At 40.4% G+C, this 27219-nt stretch overlaps 2 protein-coding genes across 2 annotated transcripts; one reads left to right on the forward strand and one right to left on the reverse strand.

Moving 5' to 3' along the window:
* Positions 1-12629: 12629 nt before the first annotated feature.
* Positions 12630-14119, reverse strand: LOC119650328 (ice-structuring glycoprotein-like). The gene is made up of 2 exons (XM_038052984.1): positions 14013-14119; positions 12630-13856 (listed from the first exon to the last, which is right to left on the reverse strand). The coding sequence occupies exons 1-2, from the start codon at positions 14022-14024 to the stop codon at positions 12705-12707; spliced, it is 1164 nt and encodes a 387-aa protein (XP_037908912.1). The 5' UTR covers positions 14025-14119; the 3' UTR covers positions 12630-12704.
* Positions 14120-18332: 4213 nt separating this feature from the next.
* LOC119648571 lies at positions 18333-20319 on the forward strand. Its single transcript, XM_038050341.1, has 3 exons — positions 18333-19390; positions 19466-20234; positions 20293-20319. The coding sequence occupies exons 1-3, from the start codon at positions 18333-18335 to the stop codon at positions 20317-20319; spliced, it is 1854 nt and encodes a 617-aa protein (XP_037906269.1).
* The last annotated feature ends 6900 nt before the right edge of the window (positions 20320-27219 follow it).

Below are 27219 nucleotides of genomic sequence, written 5' to 3' on the forward strand. Positions count from 1 at the left end.
GCATACTGCTCCAAAGTGATCCGAATGATGTTGATTTGGTTAGCGCAGAAATAGTCGGAGCAGACCTTAGCCAGGTCTTTGCCGATCAATGCATTCCATGATAAACTTTAGCTGGAATTTTTATGACGTCAAAGAACACAAAACTTCCCTACCAAGAAATTTCGGCGGTCATCCCTTACTTCCATTCGTTGGAAAGATATCATATTCCCGGAATTTACAGATGAATGGAAGAAGCAGCCTAGTCCAGTGGTCTCGCACCATTTGAGGACAATAAAAGCAAAGATTGAGAACCGCGGTGAGCTGTTCCCTCCATCTCCGAACCTGCTCGCTCTCGCGAAATAGTAGTGAAGCATTAATATTCCACGTAGGATCAGCGAAAGGCCTGCTACCACCTGTTAGTTCTTGTGATGTAATAGTAAATTTCTGTCTGGTTAGAAAGTCAGTTTTTCATTTCCGAACGACGGGCTAGTTCTGTAACTAGTGCTTTCCACCACATTGTACCAATCACAAGACGGTGCAAGCTACAGAGAGTCGCAAAAAGCAAAAAGCCTTTTTCTGCTTTACATTGGAAGTCTATGTTGGTGCATAACACCGTACTATTGAGATGTTTCACATTCTGGACAGGAATGTCGCATTTAGTATCCTGTCTAATACTATTATAGTTCCCAAGATATGAGGGCGCAACTAACGAATGCAGTAAACATTAAGCCGACACCGGATTTTTGCTCGCTGCCCTCAGTTTTGTCAGAATACAATAGTGCGTTGATGAAAACACAAGATAATAGATGAAAGATCATCCGATTTCGAGGCATGGTGGCCATTTCCGGAGCTTACAAATGTCTACTCCTTTTATTAGTCTTTGGTAGCAAGGACACTGTGAGTGAATTCTACCGGGAATTCACAATCTTACCGATGCACGAACTTCCCATGTTGAAAGTAAATTAATCCGGGTAAAGTTGGCTCCACCTATTCTCAGAAATGCTAAAGTTAACACTTTAGCAGGCCATTAAGACTGTAGTGACTTTCCGTCTTCCCCTCTCAAACGGGATTGAGACCATCTATGGCAGAGTTTAGTACTTACTGTTCCAAAAACCTCAATTCTTTTTATTACTGATACGACCACGTACTCAAACTTGTGGGGATTTTGGAATACACCTTTTTGATATATGTACGTAGATGTAAACTCTGGAGAGTTTGAGAAAATTGCTGTGGAGGGTTTCGAAAAATTTCATGAATAGTCATAGGGGAGCTGAAGTCCATTGTCAGAAACCGACCACGATGGTGTCCAGATATGGTTGATACACTGTGCCTAGATGGTTATTATAGCAGCTATGCATTAGCTAGCAAGGGTGCTGAAGTGAGTTGAATTGATTCTTCGTAGACCACAGGGTATTATAGTTGTAGGAAGCAACTAGCATTTTAGAGGACATCTTAGACGCAACGACTACAAAACGGTTTTCATCGCATATGATGATAAGACTATGAAACATTGTGAGTTTATTAAGGAACATAGGAATACTAACCACAATATAATGGAAATAATAGTGATGTCGGTTCGGTACGAAAAGGGCGTGAAATCGGAAAAAAGCATGAAGGGTTGAATGAATCAACAGAACAGAAACAAGAAACGAACTCAATAGTGAAGACGTACTGAAGTTACGAACGTAATGAATATAGTCGCTGTGTTTGAAAGAAGGAGAGGAAGGTATGTGGCCTAAAGAAAGATGGTACCTCTACCCCCAAACGAGGTAAAGGGTCATAGGCTAACGTCCGCAAAAGGATACTAACTCGAAGGCTGATCTATAAATTGCCACCTCCGGGGAAAATTTTGGATGTTGCGGCCCAAGAAGTTCCTGAATGCAATCACGAGCGTATCTTAGGATAAAAACACCAAATTTTTAGAATAGGGACAGGCATAAGGGTTAGCAGACAGGTGATGACGTTAGAGTCCAAAAATGTAAATGAGATCACTAATAAAAAAAGGTTGGGGAAATTCGACCTTGAAACACTCACAGATAAGCGGTAAAGATCTTACAAAAAGTTGGCAATGGTACACAGGTTGCTATAACCAGCCTACAAGTGGAGGCAGCGCTCAAGCTGTTGGCAATAGGGAGAGAAAACATTTTCTAATTGGTAAATCATATCCCAATCACGCGATGGTAATATTTGGGCCAGAGACCAAACAGGGCAGAACAGCTCTATGAGCCTTCACAGATTAGTCTTTCACGAAAAAGAAAGGAAAGAAAGGAATGAGAAGCTTAGAATCTATAGCCGACCTGATACAGAGTTTAAGCATCACTTTAGTCAGGAATACTATACTCATAGTGACCACTAGCAAACGCTATATTTGCGTTATATTTGAAGTTGGCGGGGAAGGTCAGCCCTCACTTTACACGAAATCCTTCGAGGCGTGCCCAAAAAAAATGACATTCTCCGTTCAGTGAAAAAAGCAAAGGTTGTTGTTGCTTTTTAAACACAATAAGCCGGTTGGCGACCCAGCACCACATCGCCTGATCTGCTGATGATGGAAAGAGCTATCTAAAACAGACTGCTACCCTTCGTTTAAATCGGCAATGATCTCACTCCACTGTAGATGCACTTTAAAGCATCTGACAAAAGATACTACGGATTCTAATGAATGTTTTGTCACCCATTTAAGAGGAACATAATAATCATCATTGGCGCAACTATCAAATAGGATCCAGGTCTGAAACGTATTAGAGCACCTATAGAGGTACATTAGGAAGCAATTGAATTGCGGTTGTTCTTGTCTCATTGATGCAGACTTATCACTTACACATCATTAAATGTAGCGATAATTAAATTGGAGCATTGAAAATGAAATGGATAACAAATAAAAATACGGGGAATTCGAATGTAAGGATTACCTATGTTAGTAACCAAAGGGCATATAGCAAGAGAAGGCATCCTAGACAGGAGAATCGATACCAGGGGGAATGTCAATCAAAACACCAGTATTCTCTACACAATTACGTGTGGTGGAAGCAACATTAGGAGGTGTTCAGAATCGATTTGTTTATTTCAAAGATCGTTCTGGGATAGCTCATAGAATACCTTACAGACTTTTCGAAGCGAAATTTGTGTTCGTTTTTCCTTATGAGCGAAAACTGAGCGATTATCGGGTACAGCCTCAGGCTGGAACGCTTTAAGTCCTTATTTAATCTTGTAATGCTATGTAAATAGCGTACTTATAACTACTTCTCTCTATTGTATTGCCGAAATTCTATTTTGTTTGTAATTAACAGTGTATACATCCGAACGCCTTTTTCTCAAAAATGACTTTTTCATATTTGCAGGATTTCTTTATACTTTTTTTTTTAGAATCATTTTTATTTTTAAGAAATAGGTAACAATAATATATAGATGGGAAAAATGAACAATAAAAGACAATCTTTTAAAATAACAAAAATAACTTAAATCTAATGGCCACTGTGGGCTCTCAAAGTTTTCGAATAACGATTTACAGGCAGAGAGGAGAAACATTAAGAAATAAAAACCGAATTTTACAATAAGTTGTCGAAAAATGGTCGAAAACCCGACAGAATTCACTTGACCTTAGTGGCAAATAAAGTAATATTAAAGTAATAATAGTAATAAATGTTTTATCGCTTCAAAAGATACTTTTAACTTAAATTATTGTTCTTAAAACTATCATAATTATATATTTTATATTATATACTTTTTCTTTTTTTTTACAATAACATCCATAGGGAGAAAAGGTAATAATAACCGTTGTAATATTCCCAAAGAAACAAAGAATAATAACGTATGTATGTATAAGTTACAACTAGAGGCAAAATCAGCACCCGTTCAATATGTACATATTTACAAAGTCCCACCAAGAAACAAATTGCAGAACTGAGCACGGCCACCGCTAACCGGCATCCCGCAGCCACCAGTACCAGGATTTCTCTTTTCATCCCGCTTAATATCAATTGCTCTCACTCTGGAGTATCTCCAGTCGAACCCCGGAGCCCCCACTGTCAAATTCGGGGGGTATTCTATCCTTTTGTCCGTAGCCCGTCTATGTATATGATACATAACCGGATCACTGGCAGAATCAAGAATTAGATCATTCCTGTCAAGATATACGAACGCTTCGGGAAGAATGAAGCCTGTCGTGAGAGTTTTTTCAAAATACCCATCATTTGGGTAGAACGGCTGCGAAACCCAAGGGTTCTCACCATGCGAAGCAAATCGCACTATATGATTCCGAATCAATCTAACGATAACTGTGTCGATTCTTGGCACAGCAGCAGCTTCATACATCACTTCGTTAGTTACATAGTGCTCATAGTTTGACGAAGCAGTCCCCGTGCAAGCACGCAGACATTTCCTTTCAAAGATCCCTATTTTCTCCATTTGGCTAGCACTCAAATTAAACCAGATAGCACACCCGCAGGTGAGCACCGGTCTAACCAAAGTAAGATAGCAAATAATCTTAACCTTCCGGCTAAGATGTGGAGCATAAAAGAGTCTTCGAAGAGACATGAATACCCTACGAGCGCTTTCTAGCGCGACTTTAACGTGCTCGTTAAATTGGAGAGGCTCGTCAAGACGCACATCCAGGTATCTAACGCACTTCTTATGAGGAATGCGCTCAGAACCATCCTCGTTCGCGACAATGTGGAAATCTCTCCAATTACTTTTCACGTTCCTACTGGCATACGCCAAGGAATTTCGAAAAAGATTCGTTTCACACTTTTGCGCATTGATTTTCATCCGCCAACTGTTCGTGAAGAACTTAATATCATTGAACATCTTCTGAAGTTCAACTTTCCCCTCAGTTACCTTCTTGTGTGCCATGTAGGCTATCAGATCGTCAGCAAAAGCAACTAACGAACTTTTAGGAGATTTATTAAAATCGAAAGAGTTTAGTAATTCGCCGGCAAATACCGCAAAAAGTGTAGACGCAATCACTGTCCCTTGCTGTAATCCATTCAGAACATGAAATTCTCTGCTAGTAGTGAGATTTCCGTCCGTAATGACAAAGCACTTGCCATACAGCATACTACACATCATCGCTACGAGGTGGCTGGGAAACTCATTTTTCAGGAGCCTGAAAATCAGTCCATCCAACCAGACGGTATCAAAGGCTTTCTCCATGTCTATAAGGCAAGCACCTACGCACTCACCATTGTTAATCCGCCAGCAAATATCAGACGTTCCTTTCGTTATTGCATGTATTGTCGAATGTCCAAATCGAAATCCGAATTGAGCGTTCGGCAATAATTCCTTCTTCTTGATATGCCCGTTCAAGGCTTTCAATACCAAAACCTCAAACACCTTGCTGATGTTAGGCAGCAAACTGATTGGGCGGTAGCTTTGAGGGCTGGATGAATCCTTCCCTCTCTTTAAAATCGGGAATACTCGATCTTTCTTCCATTGTCCTGGAAAGAGGGAATTGTTCAATAAATTATTGAACAAAATGCAATAATTACGATTGGCAACGTCTGGTAAATGCCTGAGGACCACGTTGGGAATGCCATCCATACCGGGTAATCTCTTATTGTTTACTCTTCTAAATATGGAAGTTAACTCTACACATGAGACAAAGTAATCAAGCAGATTATCACTCGGTATGAGATCAGCCTGCAACGCAGGGCTAAAGTGGAGAACTGTGGTGCCGTTCAGGCTATATTTGAGATTGTGGACATCTTGTTCTACAATTTCCGAAAGTCGCGTTGGCTCTAAGTCCGTTCTGGGCCGATGCCCCGATTCAAAGTGCTCCCCTATAAGTTGCAGGATTTCTAACTCAAAAATGAATGGACCGATCATTATAAAATTTAGTGGAATGATTCTTTATAAAATTACCAAAAATATATGTAAATCAGCCTTTGGGATGTCATATTTTAAAGGGTGCCTTTTTGCAAAATTATTTAAAAAATGCTGAAAATCAAAATAATTTTTCTCAACAGTTACAACATTCTCAGTCGCTATGCGTCCCACAATTGGAAAACTCCCCGCCCTTCAGCGGACATTAGTCCGCATAACTTTGCTATTTTAGGCCCAAATTATTTTCAAAAGTTGTTGCAAATATGACGAATATAATGTCCTTTGACAGAATTCCAATTAATTCTTTACATCAAAAGTGCGTAAAAATAAGCCTTTTTTATGGTTGCTTCCTTTTATCTTTCGTGTTAGGATTTTGTCATAAGCGTTCCTTTCAGTATTAGAAAACACAGTCTCACGATTGCTACGATTGAAGGAAGGCTCTAAAGAACACCCCATTTCATTCTCAGTGCAAAGATGATAATGTCAGGGTTCGAAGGAAACTCATTGCCTAGGAAACTGCTTCGGTGTTTACCTGGCAAAGTAGAATTCGTTCCTCCTGAATTCAGAGGAATGATGGAATTATTATCATTTCGCCGCATGCATAGCTATACTATTGGAAATTCTGATGAAAAAAAAAATTCGAATGCTATTGAAAAGGATTTCATTTGGAATGGACAATATTTGATGCAAAATCGGATTACGTAACATTTTGCATTGCCTGAAACACAAAGAACACCTTTCATATGAAGTGGATGCACACACTCTGCATTGTAATGCAGAATATTCCGATGCATTTCACTTATAATGCACTTACGTAAGACTATTTCATATATTTTGCATGGGGATTAGGGAGGATAACTGTAATGAATATGAATATTGTGTGGAATTATGTGTTCGTGACAGCACTTTGAAATGGCCACTGGGTTGTAGCTCATTGCAGGTAATTACAAATAAAGGAGTCCGTTCCATTGGTAATTAAATAAAAGCCAGGCCTTATAACACAAATGGGTTCGTTATTTGCTTAACTACGAGCGATATCTATTGATTATATCATGCCTTTGAAATTGCTGGTTCGCTAGTTTGCCAAAGAAACGAATATTGTTGGCATTAATTAATTTGTATCTCAGTTTCGTAATCAATCTTTTGCTTTTGAAGTTTTGTAGAATCATTGAAAATTTAATAGTTGAACATTTTTGGCTTAATGGCTATACGTACATGATTACACAATAGCGCATCATCGAAATGGATGTTTCCAGCCCACTGAAACCAATAAAGGATTAGCGAGCAAGGATTATGTATTTTACCAATAGGTTTTAACGGGAAACCTAGTAATCTCTGTCAAACTCTAATTATACTTGGTAAAGTTTTTACTGTACTTTACTGTATTGATCTCCTTCCGATAGCTAAGATGTAACAATTTAACTTCTTCTGGAATATAACACCAATCCATCGTTAGTTTGCAAATTATGAACTTCCTTAAAACTGAGAATAAATTTCGAGCAAGGTTATATTATTTACAAAAAAAGTCGGAAGCTCGGCGCTTCAGGTATTACAGGTCTCGTTTGTTTCTTATGTAACCGATGGAAATCACTTCGGGGGTAGCGCAGCGATCCATCGGGAATGTCTGCTAAGATTCCACATGTCAGAAGAGTTATGCATGGGCACACTCTCCAAAATGTACAAAGTAGAATGGATGGATAGCTGCTCAACGTTTTACATTTGCGCTGAAAAAACTGAAGTAGTCATCTTGACTGAAAAGTGAATCCCGGCCCGCATTCCATGTTGATCGTAGTCAAAACAAATAGCTAAGTACCACGAACTGACTCTCAACTTGATGGTGAGCTTTTTCGAGCAACATAAAGCAGCAGTTTTGACGATAAGTCGGCTAATGACAAACGTTGCGTACCTTAGATTTACCAGGAGAAGTCTTTTTATGGTCGAAGGACACCCCGGTTATGGGCGAAAGATAATTCACTCTAGGGTGCGGAGAAGTGGAATGATGCCCTTGGCAGAAAGGTATATTGTAAACAACGTGCCCAAATACAGAAACGGGGAGCCTTACGGGTGTCTATCGTACGGTCTCAAAACCGGTTATGATGATGATTGCAAAAGCTGCCTCCTTCCTAAGAAACGCAAGTATGTATGCGCGTAAGGGAGGTCGTCTATGAAGAAAAATCAACATACTTTAATTGTGTAATAGCTCTCTTGGGAGCTAAAAGAAGTTCAGTAGCAAATCGACTATGCACCTCTCCGGAACCCATGGTTAAACCGGAAACATTGAGGGATTGATAATTCCCTTAGCTAGCATCTGGGGGAGCATTGAGGCTAGAGTAGACTGCATCGGGTCGAGCGGAGGCTAGTTCTGGATACGATTACGAAAGATGAGCGATTTCCGTTCAGGTAGGTGAAAAATGGAGCTCCTGGGAAATCAAATAAGCAAATACACAAACAGGAACAAAATCCCGTTCTCTAAATTTATAAAGAATAAACACAACCTTCACCAGGCTATTAAAAACATGATCGGAGTCTGTTTAATAGTGTTACGGACAAAAAATGCCACGAAGAACGCAAACGTCACCCAAACGAAGCAAGTCTTCAAAACCTAAAGGGTAGTAGAGAGAGTAGAAAAAGATCGAATGATTCTCCCAGTACTTCCACGATCCTGAGAGGGGGCCACTTGCGCGAAAGCAAAAAGCCAGCAAAATAACCAAGATCTCTGTGTGGAACTATAGAGATAGAGGATAGAGGCATGGAAGCAGTAACTATAAATTTGCCGCCGGAAGCAACGATAAAATTGGTAGCAGTCAGTAAAGTGGAAGTAGGCTGGTTTGTTTGTTGACTCAGAGAACAAAGGGCAGGGAGCAGATGTCCTTCAAGCACTGTTTCAGATGCCTCAAGAAGATGTAGCAGGCAGAAAATAACCTTACTAGCGAGGACCAATAAGCCACCAGGAGACCCGTGATCGTACTGGCGGATTCATCTTATAGACACTATGGGGAATAAACTAGAGAGAGTCGTTTATAATAGACTTTTGTCCATCATAGAATATAGAGATGTGGGAGCGCCAGTTTATTATTCGCCAAGCTTATTGCTCACTTGTGCTCGAGTTGGGGCCACACCATCACTTCAGGGCCGGTTATCAATAAATGATTGACACGAAAATCGATTTCAAGGGATATCTAGACTACTTCCGCGAAAAACGCCAATTATATTGCAAATACGTTAGATAAAAGATATTATTGGTGGCTATAGTGGTTTGTTTTGCCCAATTACAAGCAGCACTGGTCTGACAATAAGCATAAGCTTCAAATTGTTCGATTTCTATACTGGCCCTGTTAGTTGTGTATTCCCTGCTTGTCGTAAAAGGCGACTAAAGGGGGATACAAACTTGCAGGTTAGTCACCTACAACTTTCGGAAATAGCTTGCTACCGAAACGTTATAAATAGTTCAGATAAAAACTGACTTCACGACTTCTGAAATCTGAGTGGGCTCTTCGACAATCATATTGAGAGTCCTTGCAATTCTTATCTTCTTAACTACAGTGAGAATTCCGGTTAGATATTTAGGCCTTAGGAAAATGAGATTGTCAGGCTTTGCCTCTTGCAACTGTACTCTTATATTCTAGAGCGTTCAGGGGTAGTAAAAGCGAACTTGGCACCAGATTCCGATCCAAATTAAGGAAGATCATCTTAATGCAGTGTTACCCACCAGCACAGAATTCCGATATAAAGGAGGAGGATGTTTCCTATGAAACTGTCCGGATAGTTAAGTGGTTAGAGCACAAGGATATCGTACGGAAGGTCGCGGTTCAAATCTCACTGGTGGCAGGGTAATTTAAAAATACTGCTGGATTACCTTTTTTCTTCCATATTAGAACGGTCGTGCTTTCTTGCCAGTCAGAAGGTGTCTTACCTTCCTCAATGACCCGATTGAAAAATTCAATCCGCCACAGTGTTGGGTCACAGCTCTTCGATTTCCAGAGCTCAGATGCGATGTTGTAATGTCCTGTTACTTTCTTCGACTTCATTCGTTCGTCTTCAGCGGGACAGTTTCATCTCTGTGCTTTACGTGGGTACCTGTCTCGAGGACTAAATCCTACGGTCTCCTTAAGACACGGAATGATTTTGTGACCACAATCAAAGCCCCGCTGTGGCAAGCTAGAACGGTATCAGGTAAGACCTACCTAAATCTCTACCGAACTAAAGCGTACGGCACCCGTGTTGAAACGCAACACCACGCCGAGGCCGGAAGGTCTCTATCAACCCCCACGAAGATCCCAATAGGGTGCCAACCGCAACAACCGAGCTGAACGCACATACAACAGACATTCTCCTGAAGTATGTGAATTTAGGGGCTACCCCGGTTCCCATGGTACCAGTAAATCCCTGTAAGGTGTCGTGACCAATTGAAACTTCAGATGAGTCCTCGTGTAGACTCGGGCCTGATTGCTCTAATTAGGCCTTTGGAGCATTCGCCTTCTGCACGACGGTCGGCAAACCAATGTGATACAGCGTCTCCCGGCGCCACCACTATGGAGGTTCTCCTCGGCTACTTGGTTTTGGTTCGGCCGACAGGGTTCCCGCTCCGTCTTCCTCACCGCCACCTCTTCATCTTCATCGGCACTGACAGATGAAATTGCCAAAAATGTCGGTAGAGCTTGTGGAAGTTGGTGGTAGAGAAATGCTTCGATTGAAATCGGCTCGAAATATTCTGTTTGCCGCGGATCGTCGGTAAGCAAACTATCATTCTTGTTATTAGTGCATCAGAAGTGTTTGTTATTCTGTGTGCGTTAGTGTCTGCTTTTGACAAGTTGTTATAAATCTCTCTCGTCAGCCCTAGTGTCCAGGTTATTGTTCAGATCTTTGTAGTGGACCCCTCGAGTAACAACGATTGCTTTGTTTGCTTCCCGATTGGCATTCTGATAAATTTGCCAGTTGACCAGCGTTTTATCGTCGGAAAATTTGTTGTACAGACGTTTCTTTTCACGGAACTTAATTAGAACATCTTTATTCCAAAGCGAAGTATCTTGGTTGATGAATCGCTTACCTGGCTTCGTGACACCGAGGGCTGCGTTGGCCGCTTTGTAGATCGTGTCTTTAACTTAGTTCCATGATTCTTCTACATTCATAATGGTTGGTAATCGCGAAAGGAAGATCATTTCTTCTCACGAAATTGCCACCATTTAATTCACCTTCATTGCGTGCTCCCTTCTCCCCCATGGCACCCATTGCCGTCTGCCTCTCCATTCACATGGCCATTTAGATCGGCCGCCGCTCGATGATATAGTCATTAGCGGCCACGTTCCAGGTGTTTGCATCGAGAAGTTGCCAGAAGGCATTTTCCGCAGAATCAGAGTGTCGATATTTTGCCTGCAGACACATATTTATTTTGCTCGGACTAGTTTAGCTACGTCTTGATGTCATCCATGGGCCAAGAACCATTGCCTATTTCTCGACAGAACCGGGGCCCTTTCTGCGGCGTCGACTGAGTTGAATTCTCTTCCATTTTTCTGAGGCTTAGACCTCACACGATCATTTTATTTTTAACGACATTGGATGTAATTTCTAGATCGGCATGTCGCGAGATCTGTCACCAAGAGAAATCAGGTGAAATTTATCATAATGGAATACCTCCAATTATACTCTATTGACCTCTTTCCCTGATCTCAGTAATTTATTTTTGTTTTACTGGAGATAGAACAAAGTACGGTGCCTCGAACCTTCAGTCTTTGCCTGGGTATGGGGCCAGCATGCTACGTAAATAATATGGAATTTTGTTCTAGCTAGTTTGGTTGGCGTTAATTCCATCTTGACTGATTTACTGAGAATTTGAGAATGTAAATATCTCCAAACCCACGTTAAGTTGAAGCTGTTCCATGTCAACGTTCTTCTGTCGTACTATATGGGAATTGACCGCCACTTTTACTCAAAACCTCCGGGCTTTCATCAATTTATGACTAAATGGAATTATCAAAGCAATCTGGCTTGAGACAGGTAATAAAGGACTTCGTCGGCGTACGGGCCTGATACTCATGGATGTGTTGATTAGAATGCAGAAATGCCAATGGATAGGTGACAAGGCGACGACCGCATTGCAGGTATGCCAGGAAATCGATGACCGACATATAGGTCGTCCTAGAAATACGTGGCATGGAATAATGAAGGAGGAATGCATGTTTGTCCGAAAATCATGGGCAAGCTATAGCTTATTGTCAGAAACTAACACCGCGGTCATGTTGGGGTTTATTGCAATCGTATATGGATATCGACGTGATGAGCTGGTAAAGGAGGCACGAACACGGAAATGGTCACAAATTGTACATGTTTTATGAGCTTTACTTTGTGGGGATAGTCTAACTGATGCGGTGATACGATTATATAGCTTTCGGCCCATCACTAAAAGTACCCCAAAACACGTAGATAGGAGAATTCCTCTATTTAAACTCTCCTGCCAACGTGTTTTGTGGTACTTTTAGTGAAGTTATATAATCGTACCACCACTTTGAATAAGTGTATCAGGCAAATGTAATGATCATGCTACGAAGTCGAAACGAGGGTAGTATCAGAACTAGCTAGTACCGATTGTAATATGTTCTTCTACTTGAAATAGAAGTCGAATATCTTGAAGATAATTTTGATTATTAGACTGGATAAACTTACTGAACTTACTGAAAATATTTCAAAGTTGGCAAGTGAAGATTAATTATTCGCATAGATGTGTATATGCAGGTTAACCAAATTTTGATCATTCCTCAAATTGCCGTAATCCCATCCCAGGAATTCATCTAAAACTCTCTCTCATCGAATGAAATCTTTCATAGATAAATTTTGCGAATAGTTAGAAAAGTATATTTATCAAAAGGTTTCAATCACATAAGCAATATAATGGAACTAGATTAAACATTATTTTAAGCTCTTCCATTAGCTTCGGTGAATTTCAACAGTTCTGGCGAAGAATCCGACCGCGAAATGGATCCTTGTGGCTGTTGTTCTGCATTTGGAGCTTCTGGTGGACCATAAACGGCAGCGCCTTCAGGTGCAGGTTCAGCGCTTCTGCCTTCAGCCAAAGAGGCTTCTGAGTCGGCTGGGTTTGAGGCTTGTGGGTTCAAGGGAGCTTCAGGAGCAGCTGGTTCTGGAGCAGATTTGGCAGTCGGGGCTCCGTAGGTAGTAGCTCCAGGTAAAGCAGCGTTGAATGAAACTGGAGTTCCTGCAGCAGCAGCTACACCAGTGGGAAGGTATGAGGCAGCATATGCAAGAGGGGTAGCAGCAGCGACGGGAGCAAAAGCTGCAGCTACAGGAGCAGCAAGACGAGCTGGGGCTATGGCGCTGTAAGCAAGGGGGGCGATAGCTGGAGCAGCGAGTCTAGCGGCATATGCAACTGGAGCGGCGAATTGGGCAGTGTATGCAACTGGTGCAGCAACGGCAGCGGTGTAAGCAACTGGGGCAACAGCTGGAGCAATAGCAGTGCGGACGGCGGCAATAGGGGCAGCGATGGCTGCAGTACGGACAGCTGGGGCAGCTACAGCAACTGGCGCAGCGGCTAATCGGGCAGCTGGCACAACAGGAGCAATAGCAGCAGGTGCAGCGACACGGGCAGCTACAACTGGAGCGGCAGCAACAGCGGGAGCAGCAGCAACCACTGGAGTGGCATAACGTTCAAAGGCGTTTACAGTCGATGCAGCACTGTATGCAACTGGAGCTGAAACTACAGCAGGAGCAGCGGCGACTACTGGAGCAGCATACCTTTGGAAGGCGTTTACGGTAGAGGCAGCACTATAGGCGACGGGTGCAGCTACAGGAGCAGTAACCACAGCTGGAGTAGCGAATTTCTGGAAAGCGTTCACAGTTGAAGCAGCACTGTAGGCAACTGGAGCAGCACGAGCAGCAATGATGGGGGCAGCAGCAGCAACTGGGGTTGCAAACTTCTGGAAGGCGTTAGTTGTGGCCGCGGCACTGTATGCAACTGGGGCAACAGCAGCTACTGCTGGGGCGGCTACCAAGGGAGCGGCAACGTGACTAACACTGGCGTTGGCCACAGCGCAAACAAACAAAATAACAGCCTGGAATTGAAATGAAATAGACCATTCTTAACTATTTTCTGATTTGATGCACTATGTGACAAAATGCGGGGTCAAAGATCCTGGGCAATCTTAGAACCCATTGGGGTACTATTTTAGTGAGTTATTCCTTAAACCTATCTTCAATCGATAACTTACCAATCGAAACATTTCGACTCTCTCAAATTTCTTCAAAGGTTGTTAATTGGAAGGAAGCGATCGAATTATTGCGGTTTCTCCAAATCGAGTTTGTGCATTTATACCCAACTATTGACCGACTGAATTTTGACATTGAACAAATCTATTTCAAAATTTGCGTACGGCGACAACGTTTATCTGTGTAACATTCGAGACAATTCATTAAGATGCAAAGTGCACATTTGGATGAAGAAAAGTAATTGTACGTAGTTACGAGCTGGGCGATGCGACATCACGACCACTAACGGTCATTCATAGAATGTTGGGTAATTTCGGCAATTCACTTACAGTGGCGCGATTAACGATGGGAAAGGAGGAAAATGTACTTCGCACTATCAGCGAACTGATTGGAAATCAACGCAGTCGCAATCAGAGGTGTGGGTAGCTTCTCGCTTTCAAATGTTGACTACTTTAATCTCCGCTGATTGGCGTTTAATGCATGTGACTTAACTGTCACCAGTAAATATTCATTAAGCTGAGGAAGGATTTTGTTGCTATAAATAATGTATTTGCTATAAAATTACTTGAGGTATATTATGAATCTCTTGGCCGAAAATCTGAACCAAAATTGAAGTATTTGCATGGAATAGATTGATTTCGTCAATGATATTTCTCATTCTTGATTTCATTGATTTTAATCGCCATTCCTCAAAGTTCAATGCATGCGAAAAATAATGTGCAAAAAAAACATGTTTGGATAAGGTTCGGTCGTTTCTTATATTGAAATGAAATTTACAGATTGCTTTGTCAGAGGGCCAAAGCTGTTATTTCCTTTACAACGGGAGTATAGTGAAATACGACAGCCAAACTGCACTTCCTCAGGATCCTCATTTCTGGTAGAAATTCATCATCATCAATGGCGCAACAACCGGTATCCAGTCTAGGTCTGCCTTAATAAGGAACTCCAGACATCCCAGTTTTACACCGAGGTCAACCAATTTGATATCCTTAAACGCTGTCTGGCGTCGTGACCTACGCCATCGCCCCAACTCAGGCTTATAGACTTTCCGGGGTGAATCATCCTCATCCAAACGGTGACCCGCCCACCGTAACCTATTGAGTCGGATTTTATCCACAACCAGACGGTCATGGTATCGCTCATAGATTTCGTCGTTATGTAGGCTACGGAATCGTCCATCCTCATTTAGGGGTGTCAAAAATTCTTCGGAGGATTCTTCTCTCGAACGTGGCTAAGAATTCGCAATTTTTCTTGCTGAGAACCCAAGTTTCCGAAGAATACATGAGGACTGGCAAGATCATTGTCTTGTACAGTAAGAGCTTTGACCCTATGGAGAGACGTTTCGAGCGGAACAGTTTTTGTAGGCTGAAATAGGCTCTGTTGGCTGTCAACAACCCTGCGCGATATCGTCAACATAGGCCAGTAGTTGGGTGGACTTACAGAAGATCATACCCCACGCATTTAGCTCAGCATTACGGATCACTTTCTCGAGAGCTAGGTTAAAGAGGGCTCATGATGAGGCATCCCCTTGTCGCAGACCTTTGTTGATGTCGAATGGTCTTGAGAGTGATTTTGCTGCTTTTATCTGGCGTTGCACATTGGCCAGGGTCAACCTAGTCAGTCTTATCAATTTCGTCGGGAAACTGAATTCTCTCATGTCCGTGTACAGTTTTACCCTGGCTATGTTATCATAGGCGGCTTTAAAGTCGATGAAGAGATGATGCAACTGGTGTCCATATTCCATATTCCAACAGTTCCTCCATCGCTTGCCGCAGAGAGAAAATCTGATCTGATGCTGATTTGCCTGGAGTGAAACCTCTTTGGTATGCGCCTATGATGTTCTGGGCGAATGGGATTATCCGGCCAAGCAAGATAGCGGAGAATATCTAAGATGGTACTCAGCAACGTGATACCTCTATAATTGCTGCACTGTGTGATATCTCCCTTTTTATTATTAGGACAGATAATGCCACGTTACCAGTCGTCAGGCATTGATTCGCTGTCCCATACCTTGCGCACAAGTTGATGGACCACTTGGTGTAAGTGGTCGCCACCGCATTTAACCAATTCGGCTGTAATTCCATCCGCTCCTGGCGACATATGATTTTTAAGCCGATGCTTTCCATGGACTGTTTCTTCTATACTTACTGGTGGTCTTCAGTTGGCGGGACCCCCAACTCGCCGATGTTCTGGTTGTTCAGTAGTCCATCAAAGTACTCAACCCATCGCTCCAATATGCCCATTCTATTGGAAATCATATTTTTCCCTTTGTCTCAGCAGGATGAACATCGAGGTGTGTAAGGCTTCATCCTGCTGACTTGTTAGTAAAACTTCCGCGCCTGGTGAATTGCTCCCTGCATTTTTCGAGTTCACAGACCTATTGGTTCTCCTAGGTTTCCTTTTTACATCTGTAAAGTCGTTTCTCCGCTCGATGGAGTTCGTGATAAGTCTCCGTGCGTGCCCGCGTTCTTTGAGAATGCGACATTACTCGGTCGTCAAACGAGCCGTTCCGACTCTTTTTGTGGCTGGAGCCAAGTATGTTTGTGGCCGTATTTATGATAACGTTCTTCAGGTGATTGTGAAGATCATTTGTTGATGCTTCATCTCCAAGATCTCTGCTTACTGCGGTTGTTGCGGCATCCATTTCCCTCTTATAGGTGTTGCGGAAGGCTGTGTTGTGGGTAGCTTCAGTGTTAACTCTCAACTGATTGTCAGAGGGGATTGTGGGTGGTGTTGTTAATCGAGCTCGGAGCATCATGCCAACGAGATAGTGATCCGAGTCTAAATTGGCCCCCGAATATGTTCTGACATTCATCAAGGCTGAGAGGTGGCGGCGTTCGATCAACACGTGGTCAATTTGGTTGAAAGTGGTCCCGTCTGGAGAGGCGCACGTATGTTTGTGGACCGCTCTCCGCGCAAACCAGGTACTTTCAACAACCATCTCATGTGACAATGCTGGAAAAGATTGGTCGCCTTAATACTAAAGATGGTTCAAAGAGCTAATTTTTTTTTAACACTTTTCTTTTATTAATGAACCTTCCATTTACAGAAAATGAAACTCACATTCTTCACATCATTGAGGTATGTATGATTGATAGTGGAACGTTATATTTTCATCAGATATGGATATTATTGGATCATTCTTTTCAATATTTAAAACCTTTCGCAACAGATCCTTTACCAAACTGTTGTGAAAAGTTGTCTACATGTATTGTATTTGCTGGTATAGGCTGCAATTTCACGCGAGACTGTGGGTATTTAAAGATCTCTGTGAAGTTGATTATTGTTCACAAGCCAAGGCAACTCTGTAGATGTATGCAGAATTCTGGATTGCGTGCCTCGCAATAGCTCTATATTAGATACTCTCGCAGAACAACATAAGTCCATTTGTCCAGATAGGCTTTATGACTGCCTTGCACAAAAGGATCTTGAACTCCAATTTAAGTATGAAGCCAGTAATAGCACAATATAAATATTTAGGGTATACATATAGAATAAATATTATTGGGTGCAGGCATAATGTATTTTATATTGCCTGTACCATAGTTGTAGACATATTCTTATCTTAAGATAATAACAGGACCTTGTTCGAAGAACGCATCTTGTTTTGTAACATGTGTGAACGGGCCTGATAATAAAAATGGTACAAGCATAATGTTATTTATATTGCTTGTACCCTATTTCGTAAGAAATGTGTCTTCATTAATGAAGACACTTTGACCTGCGCATTGTAAAATGCAATATGGACATGTGCGCGACACATGATAAAGATAAGATAATGTTTACAAGATAGGTTACTTTGTAAGAAATAGTGTAAGTAGTCTTTAGTCTAAATTTGGAATTTAAATAAAATGGTCATACGATCCTTTCCAAACGGACTCAAAGTGAATTTTATTTTAATTGGCGCCCAACGTGGTTTGAACCACAATCTTTAATCCTTGTATAAGGAGTCGGTATTGATTTCGTAAAAAAGTGTGTGAAAATTTAGTTATATAAATGTTCACGATCGTGCGAATTTAAAACGAAACAATAATCGAGTGAAGCGGCTGGCAGCGGAGTTTTCAGACGTACCTACATATTGCAACAAGTGACTGTGACTGGGTGAACGAGATATCTAATCAAAGCGAATCGAATCAACTGGTGGCGTGTGTCTAACTTGCAAACAGATATCAATATCTGTACGAGTATTATGTATGTACAATTAATTTAAAAACATCCTAATATATTAAATTGAGAAATTTAAGCTTAAAAAGGGCCGATTACAGGGTTAACCGAATCGACAGTTTAAATTTTTTAAATCTCTTAGAAAAAAAGTAATAGAAATGTCTTTATCTGCCGAAGCTATTTCGAATATGATTGAAAGGGTTAACCTTTCATTAGCTGTTCAGCTTAGGAAGGAATTTCAAGACGCAATTGCGGAATTGAAATCTCAGCCAGGTCCGTCAACTCAAGGGAGTGACATTCACAGTGTTGTTTCTCAGTTAAGGCAGGAATTTCATTCTACCATACAGGAACTGCGAGCGTCAGCACCACCTGTTGAAAAACAGAGTGATATTAATGTGGTTGTTTCGCAATTAAGGGAAGAATTTCAGTCTTCTTTGCAGCAACTGAAGACACCAGGTCCTTCTGTACAGAGGTATGAGGAAATTGCCATCACAAGTAGGGTTGTTGGTGGTAATATGAGGCTTGACTTACCAAAATCAATGCACGAGTTTAGCGATGTTATGGATAAGTATCCATCATGGCGACAGTCAGCCAAAGCTGCAATAAAGCCGTATCAACCATATGTTGGTTCTGACATATATTATCAAGCTGTTGCTATTATCCGCAACAAAATAACTGGTTCTGCTGATATGGTTTTATCGTCGTTCAGTACACCACTGAATTTTGACGCTATATTGGCTAGATTGGACCATACGTATTCCGATAAGAGACCACTGTATTTACTCGAGCAGGAATTGTCTACTCTTAGACAAGGTCGTTTTTCTATTCCACAATTTTATGATATGGTAGAAAAACAATTGACTTTAATAACCAATAAAGCTATTATGCAATATGGTGATGAAAGCGTAGTTTTGAAATCCTTGAATGAAAAGTATAGAGACGACGCATTGCGTATTTTCATTTCTGGTATTAAAAGACCTATCGGTGATACTCTCTTTGCGAGTCAACCAAAGGATTTACCATCTGCCTTGGCTCTCGCACAGGAACTAGAGTCTAACAGACAACGCTATAATTTCGCCGCTGCTTTTGCTAATTCGAACTCTGATAGGGAACATACGAGTAATTTGGGTAAAAGTCCACATTATAAAGTGGTTAACAAAACTACCCGAGATGAAGCTCAATCTCCACTTGAACCAATGGATGTAGATCCATCAACGTCTCGATTTAGACAAAATTCGGGAAAAAATAATAATTTTCGTTCGAAATCATCAAACAATAATTTTTCAAAAAGACATCAATTGAACACATTCCGGGTAGAGAAATTAAAGGATAGTTCTGTTGTAGACATTTTACAATCAAAAGCATGTCTTCCATACGTTCAACACACTTTGTTAAACGGTGAGAAAATTAAACTTCTTTTGGACACAGGTGCCGAAAGAAACTATGTGAAAAATCTTCCATTTCTAGTTGGTGTATCTAAATTAAAAAACGATGAATTTGATGTACATTCCATTCATGGGGAAACACGTATCACCGCGAAATGTCAGATAAGCATTATGGGACGTACTTCTGATTTTTATGTATTGTCTGAAATAAATGATATGGATGGAATTATAGGTTACAGATTTCTAAAGGAAATCAATGCAATGATTGATGTCACTGGTAGTAAACTTTATTATATAGGTGGAATTCAAGAGGTTTTTCCTTCTAATAGCACACAAATAAATCTCCTACAGGATTTAGATTACAATTCTATTCCTGAGGAAGGTGTAGACGGGTTTAAGAAAATCGTTACGGAAAATCAAAAAGCATTTGCTGATCCAAATGAAGCATTGCCTTATAATACTAACATTGTGGCTACGATTAAAACTACCACTGACGAAGCAATATATTCAAGGAGTTACCCATACCAGATGACGGCAACTAAATTTGTAAATTCTGAGGTTGAAACTATGCTACGTGATGGTATAATCAGAAAGAGTTCTTCTCCTTATAATAACCCAATTTGGGTAGTTAATAAAAAGGGTGTAGATGAAATGGGAAATCCTAAACTACGTCTGGTAATTGACTTTCGAAAACTAAATGCGAAAACTGTTTCGGATAAATATCCTATTCCAGATACTTCAGTTATATTGTCGAATTTAGGAAAATCCAAGTATTATTCTACTTTAGATTTAAAGTCAGGTTTTCATCAAATCTTGTTGTCAGAAAAAGATCGTAAGAAAACGGCGTTTTCCGTTAATAATGGCAAATACGAATATTGTCGAATGCCATTTGGTCTGAAAAATGCTCCGAGTATCTTTCAGAGAGCGATCGATGATGTATTAAGGGACGACATAGGAGTCCGTTGCCACGTCTACATTGATGACGTTATAATTTTTTCTTCCGATATTCAGAGTCATTTAAAAGATATTGAAATAGTAATAAAAAAGCTTCGAGATGCGAATATGCGCATTTCATTGGGAAAATGTAATTTTTTCAAAACGCAACTCGAGTTCTTGGGTTTCGTTGTATCTGAAAATGGTTTAAAAACTGCAGATAGCAAAGTAAGTGCTATTCTTAATTTCAAAGAGCCAACTACTATTAAGGGCCTTAGATCCTTCTTAGGATTATCGGGTTACTATCGACGGTTTATACGTGATTATGCAAAAATTGCAAAACCTTTGACTCAATTATTGCGAGGAGAAAATGGTAATGTTAGTGCAAAAAAGTCAGAAAAAAAGAAAATTACATTGTTGAAGGATGCTCAAAATGCCTTCAACAAGTTAAAGCAGATTTTAGTATCAGAGGACGTTACTTTACGTTTTCCGGATTTCAGCAGACCATTCGAGCTCACAACTGATGCCTCATCGGTAGCAATTGGTGCTGTGTTATCTCAGGACAAACATCCGATTACTTTCGTATCACGAACGCTTAGTGCGACTGAGCAAAACTATGCGACCAATGAGAGAGAAATGCTTGCCATAGTATGGGCATTGCAGTCTCTTAGAAATTATCTCTATGGAGTAAACAATCTTCACATTTATACCGATCATCAACCACTAACATTCGCGATATCTGATCGAAATCCTAACACCAAGCTAAAGCGTTGGAAAAGCTTTATCGAAGAATTCACACCGACTTTTCATTATAAGCCTGGGTCTCAAAATGTTGTCGCAGACGCGCTATCTCGCCAGTATATTCAGAATCTTACTGGAAATGGTGAATCTAGCGGAAATTGCTATAACAGTGAGGTATCCCTATCTCACGTCATAAGGACAGTGTCAACGCCTATAAATTGCTTTAAAAGTCAGATTATTCTTTCGGTGGGCAAGGATCTAAAAGTAACAACAATTAGATTGTTTAATGGGTACCTACGTCACGAAATTGATTTTTCGAACACCGAAAGTCTATATTCAAAGTTAAAGGAGATAGTTGACGCGAAGGTAGTTAATGGACTCCACTGTTCTTTGGAAATTCTTGGAAAAATACAGAATGATATTATCAATCTGTTTCCCTCGGTTCGTTTTAAGCATACCGAAAAGATTGTGATGGATTTAATAAATGAAAATGATCAGCTGGAAACTATTGCAATGGAACACAATAGAGCGCATCGTTCAGCGAAGGAGAACTATGACCAAATTCTGGATACATACTTTTTTCCTGGACTTCGTAAGGAAATAAAAAAATTCGTTAGTAATTGTAAAATTTGCGTAGAGTCTAAATACCAAAGACATCCGAAAAGGCAAATTATGAAGTGTACGCCATTACCCAAATATCCTGGTGAAATCCTGCATATGGATATTTATAGTACTCAGAATAACTACTTCCTTACGTGCATAGACAAATTTTCAAAATATGCTCTAGTGGAGCAAATTGATTCACGTTCAATTGTAGATATTAAAATTCCTCTTACGAAAATAATTGGTTTCTTCAAAAATCCGAAAACATTAGTTACGGATAATGAGCCATCACTCTGTTCAAATGTTATACAATCCCTTATTAGGGACCACTTTGGTATGTCTCACCATAAAGTTCCAGCTATGCACAGTACAAGCAATGGACAAGTCGAGAGATTCCATTCAACTCTAGCAGAAATATCGAGAGCGATAAAAAAGGATATGCAACTAACAGATCTTAGTGAAATTATCCAATTAGCGTTAATAAAGTATAACAATTCTATACACTCTGTAACAAAAGCAAGACCTATTGACTTACTTTGGAACATCTCTGATTCAAATAAACTTAATACGGAAAAACTTTTGTTAAATGCCCAAAAAGCTCAAAATAATTATCACAACAAAAAAAGGGTCAATAGAAAATTTAAAAAGGGGCAAGAAATATTTGTCAAAAGGAATAAACGTTGTGGGAATAAGCTTTCGAATAAGTATGATAGGAAAAATGTGCAGAAAGATTTAGGTACTGCGGTACTAGTAGATGGTAAAGAGGTGCACAAAGATAATATTCGTTAATGTTTCTCTATCCAGATTAACATTGGTCACCACCGTCGCCGGTAAAATCTTTGACTATAGTTCATCTAATTATATATCATTACGAAAAGGGGACGTGGGACTGTACGAAGATTATATATACCTTACCCATAATATAAATTTAACTGAATTTGAAAGTATAATAGGAGATATTAGTGATTTAAGAAAAATGTTTTCAATATCGGAACAGAAGGAATCACTGGACGCAGATGCGAATGAAATGTCTAGATTATTGTCGTCTCTAAAGCTTCGTGAACGCAGGCATAGACGATCAATCGACTTCCTTGGTTCTGCTATCAAATTTATTGCTGGTACACCTGATCACGATGACTTTGTTTTGTTAGGAGAACGAGAGTCTAGGCTAGTAGGCACACAAAATCAGCAGGTAGAAGTTAATTCTGAGCTAACTGAGAAAATTAATGAATTGACAGAGCGCATAAATTTAATAAAAAAAGAGTATTATGATATCAGCGAACCAAGATTTCCTGAGTTATTTCAAATTATTACCATTAGAAATCAACGAGTAATATCCTTATTAACGAACGCTGTCTACTCGGTTACCCTTGCTCAATTAAACATTGTTAATCCTGTCATTTTAACAGACCAAGGGGTCCTCTCAATCGTAAAACAGGAAGAAATGCCCATTACTATAAGTGAATTGACTTCATCTTCTACTGTTAAAATATATATTAGTAATAATGTGTTTAAATATTTAGTTAAAGTACCAAATATAATTACTATTTGTTCTCTCATAGTTATGTACCCTGTAATTCATAACAATACCATATTAGATTTAAGTAATAGGTATGTTGCCGAGTGCAAAAAAAAACACACTGCCACTGGTTAATTGTAAGGACGGTAAGGGCAAAGCAGTCTGCAAGCACGATCGTTTTGATAAATGCCTTGCAATGATCTTCAATGGAAACGTCGCAACGTGTAAAACGGTCACTTCATATCACATCTCACCAATCGAAAGGGTTGATGATGATACATTGATCATTAATGATGCAACAGCCACAATAGTAGAGAAAAATCACTCGGTGACTGTTACGGGTACATTCCTCGTACAGTTTGAAGAGGATATTCTCGTCAACGACACACTGTACAAAGTTACAGGTAAGGTGTCATCAGTGGTTCCGCAAATTTCAAAGCAGTTCCAGCTTAATGTGTCAGCACATTCGACACAGCTGACATTGCCGTACCTGCATAAGATACATCTCCGCAATTTGGAGAAGATCCGACAATTTGATGCCGACAAAGTCAACAACAATGAGTATGCATGGTATGCATTTGTCCTCGTCGTGGCAACAGTGATTCCGGCTGGTATCATAGTAATGCGTAGAAAATGCCGTGGTAAGCCGACGATCAGACGACCTAACCGACCTATGAATTTCGACGTCGAAAATGAAATCGAACGTATCGTACGCTACATCGCCGATCACAAACAGATTCGGGACGAATCAGCTTAAGGGGAGGGGTAGTAATAGCACAATATAAATATTTAGGGTATACATATAGAATAAATATTATTGGGTGCAGGCATAATGTATTTTATATTGCCTGTACCATAGTTGTAGACATATTCTTATCTTAAGATAATAACAGGACCTTGTTCGAAGAACGCATCTTGTTTTGTAACATGTGTGAACGGGCCTGATAATAAAAATGGTACAAGCATAATGTTATTTATATTGCTTGTACCCTATTTCGTAAGAAATGTGTCTTCATTAATGAAGACACTTTGACCTGCGCATTGTAAAATGCAATATGGACATGTGCGCGACACATGATAAAGATAAGATAATGTTTACAAGATAGGTTACTTTGTAAGAAATAGTGTAAGTAGTCTTTAGTCTAAATTTGGAACTTAAATAAAATGGTCATACGATCCTTTCCAAACGGACTCAAAGTGAATTTTATTTTAATTAGCCCTCGTTTAAAAGCCAGCGTAGGCTCCTTGCTTTAATGATTATCTGTTGCCTCTTGACTTTAATATGCCTTTTCCACGTAAGTGATCCGTCTAAGTGTAATCGCAGGTATTTGGCACTACTAGATTGGGGAACTTGGTTGGTTGATTGGAGGGCAGGTTTCTCGACGGAGCGTAAACGTTATATGTATGCATTTCGAATCACTGACTTTGATCTTCCAGGTGGTCAGTCATTTCTCGATCCGATTTAAATGCGGCTGTAGGACGCAAGATGTTAATCGATAGGTGACCAAAACGAAGCATCATTCGCAAATGTAGATGTGACTTTATTACGGATAATTAGCATATCGATGTGTAGATAAGGTGCAACGTCAGTCCTAGTACGCTTCCTTGCGGTACGCCATCATTGATGTTGTGGTCACGTGCGGTAAAACTTTCGCATCGAATTCTAAACTTCCGCCCAATTAGATAGGATTGTGAACATTAGCGGGGAGCAGTTTCTTAATTTTGTCAACCAGACTTTCGTGCATACTCTATCAAGTGCCTGTGCTCGGTCCAGGAGCAAATAGCAAATAGCAAAACAACACTTTTCACCTCTAATGCTTGGCTAATTTCCGGCAAAATTCTATGAACTTCATTCGTCGTGCTATGCCTTTTGCGGAAGCAAATTGATTTTGGGGGACTACTTTTTTATCGGTAAGAAAAGGTGAGAGTTTTGCTTTGCCACGACTTGTAGCAAACTTGAGCTTGATTGTGTCCATTAGTGTTTCCTGCTCACTCCTTGGTGGACTATAGAACATTCACGTAGTCAGATTGTGTTCAGTTTCACTATTACTCTTAACGCCGTGTAAGTTATAATCTCACAGTAGCGAGACTAATGCAAAACGAACACAGACGGCCCTAACGACTGGGATTCGAACCCAGAAGTGCGAGATTGCAAGACTGACTTTCTATCCCCTCAACCATCGCGCCGTGTCACTGTTTATGGTGGGGCACTCTAGTGTTGAATTGTGCTTGACTCCCATACCAGCGAAATATCCTAGATTCGTTAAAGTAACTCGTTAAAGAAACAATGGCTATCATAAATAAGTAAACAAACCCATGTCCGGCATTCAAATCTATATATTTTAAGTATTCTTTTTAAAGGAGAATGGACGATTCCGTAGCCTACATAACGATGAAATCTATGAGCAATACCATCACCGTGAGGCTGTGGATAAAATCCGGCTCAACGGATTGCAGTGCGCGGGTCATTTAATCCGTATGAATGAGGATGATCCAGCCCGGAAAGCCTATAAGAGCAATATCTATGGTAGAAATAGAAGACGGGTCCGGCCCTGCTGAGCTGGAGAGATGGTGTAGGTCAGGGCGCCAAACAGCTTTTAGGGATATCGAATTGGTGGACCCCGGCGCAAAACCGGGGTGTCTGGAGTTCCTTACTAAGGCAGGCCTAGATCGGATACCGGTTCTTGTGCCATTGATGATGATGATTCTTTTTAGAAATGAAAAACTATCATTTATTTTTAAAAATACAATCTTTCAGTAATTAAGTTGATAACATAAAATTTAACTCAAAATAAAAGAATCTCTTATAACAGAGGTTACAATAAGAAAGAAGAAAATTTAAAGCGTCACAAATAAATAAATAAACTTTTTAAGGTCGACAATTACTGCCATTATTTTGCGACATCCTTGACAGCTGACTTAGTGAGGACAGTGCGTAGGTCAAATCTTATCGTATCAGATAATTATTTTGAAACAATTTTGGCCTTGTGAATTGGTGCGTTATCGATGCTGCTTTCCCTCCTGATATAAGTTTATTTAAAAATTAGGGAGCATAACGCAGTGGATCCGTTGCGCCAATGCTTTTATTCCTTATGTATATCATTGTTGAAATTTTTTGTCATCTTTTAGAATATCTGTAATCGAAGGGTGCATCCTCATTATATGGCGGCATTACAAAGTTGTTGGAAAGCCCCTTGAATGTTGGAAAGCCCCTTGAATGTCCACCCCCATGACGTACCCACCCTTCAGAATTGTATGAAGAATGAAGAAGAAACATGTTGGTTTTTATTTAGTGGGTGGTATTCAACCAGTCTCTCCAAACCTTCCAGCAAGAATGATGTTTGATCTGTCTGCAGTTCATTGGATTAGAATAGGCATCTTTCCCAGGCTTCGGTATGAAGACTAACTAAATATTATGCGAAGATGCAGGCACATAGTCCAAAGCAAAACATTCTAGAAAAATATTTCTTAGCATTCCTTCAAAGTGCTCTATACTTTTCTTTAGCATTGTTGAAAAGAAGAAGTATTCAAAGGACAATATGGCTGCTCTCAGGTTTTCATAGGTAATAACAGCTCTCGCACTGTTCCATTTCACTTGCACTATTTACGTGTAGAAGAGGTTTTAAGAACCGCCAACTCTCCCTCTTCCACTTCTCTCACCAGTCCTCAAGGGTGGTGTAATTCCAAGAGGGTCTATACTGATTCCGATCAGGATTTCGAGAAGGTACCATCGGGTTTTCGTAGCAAATTCAACTTGGCCGACTCATCCCTTTTAAAGACTCTGCACAGTCTTGAAGTCTCTCTTTCGTCTTGCAGTTCCTCAGCCCGGTATAAAAAGAAAGTCACGCTTAGTCGCTCTAAGCT

This window comes from Hermetia illucens, chromosome 2 (genome assembly GCF_905115235.1).
Source record: "Hermetia illucens chromosome 2, iHerIll2.2.curated.20191125, whole genome shotgun sequence".
Taxonomy (NCBI): Eukaryota; Metazoa; Arthropoda; class Insecta; order Diptera; family Stratiomyidae; genus Hermetia; species Hermetia illucens.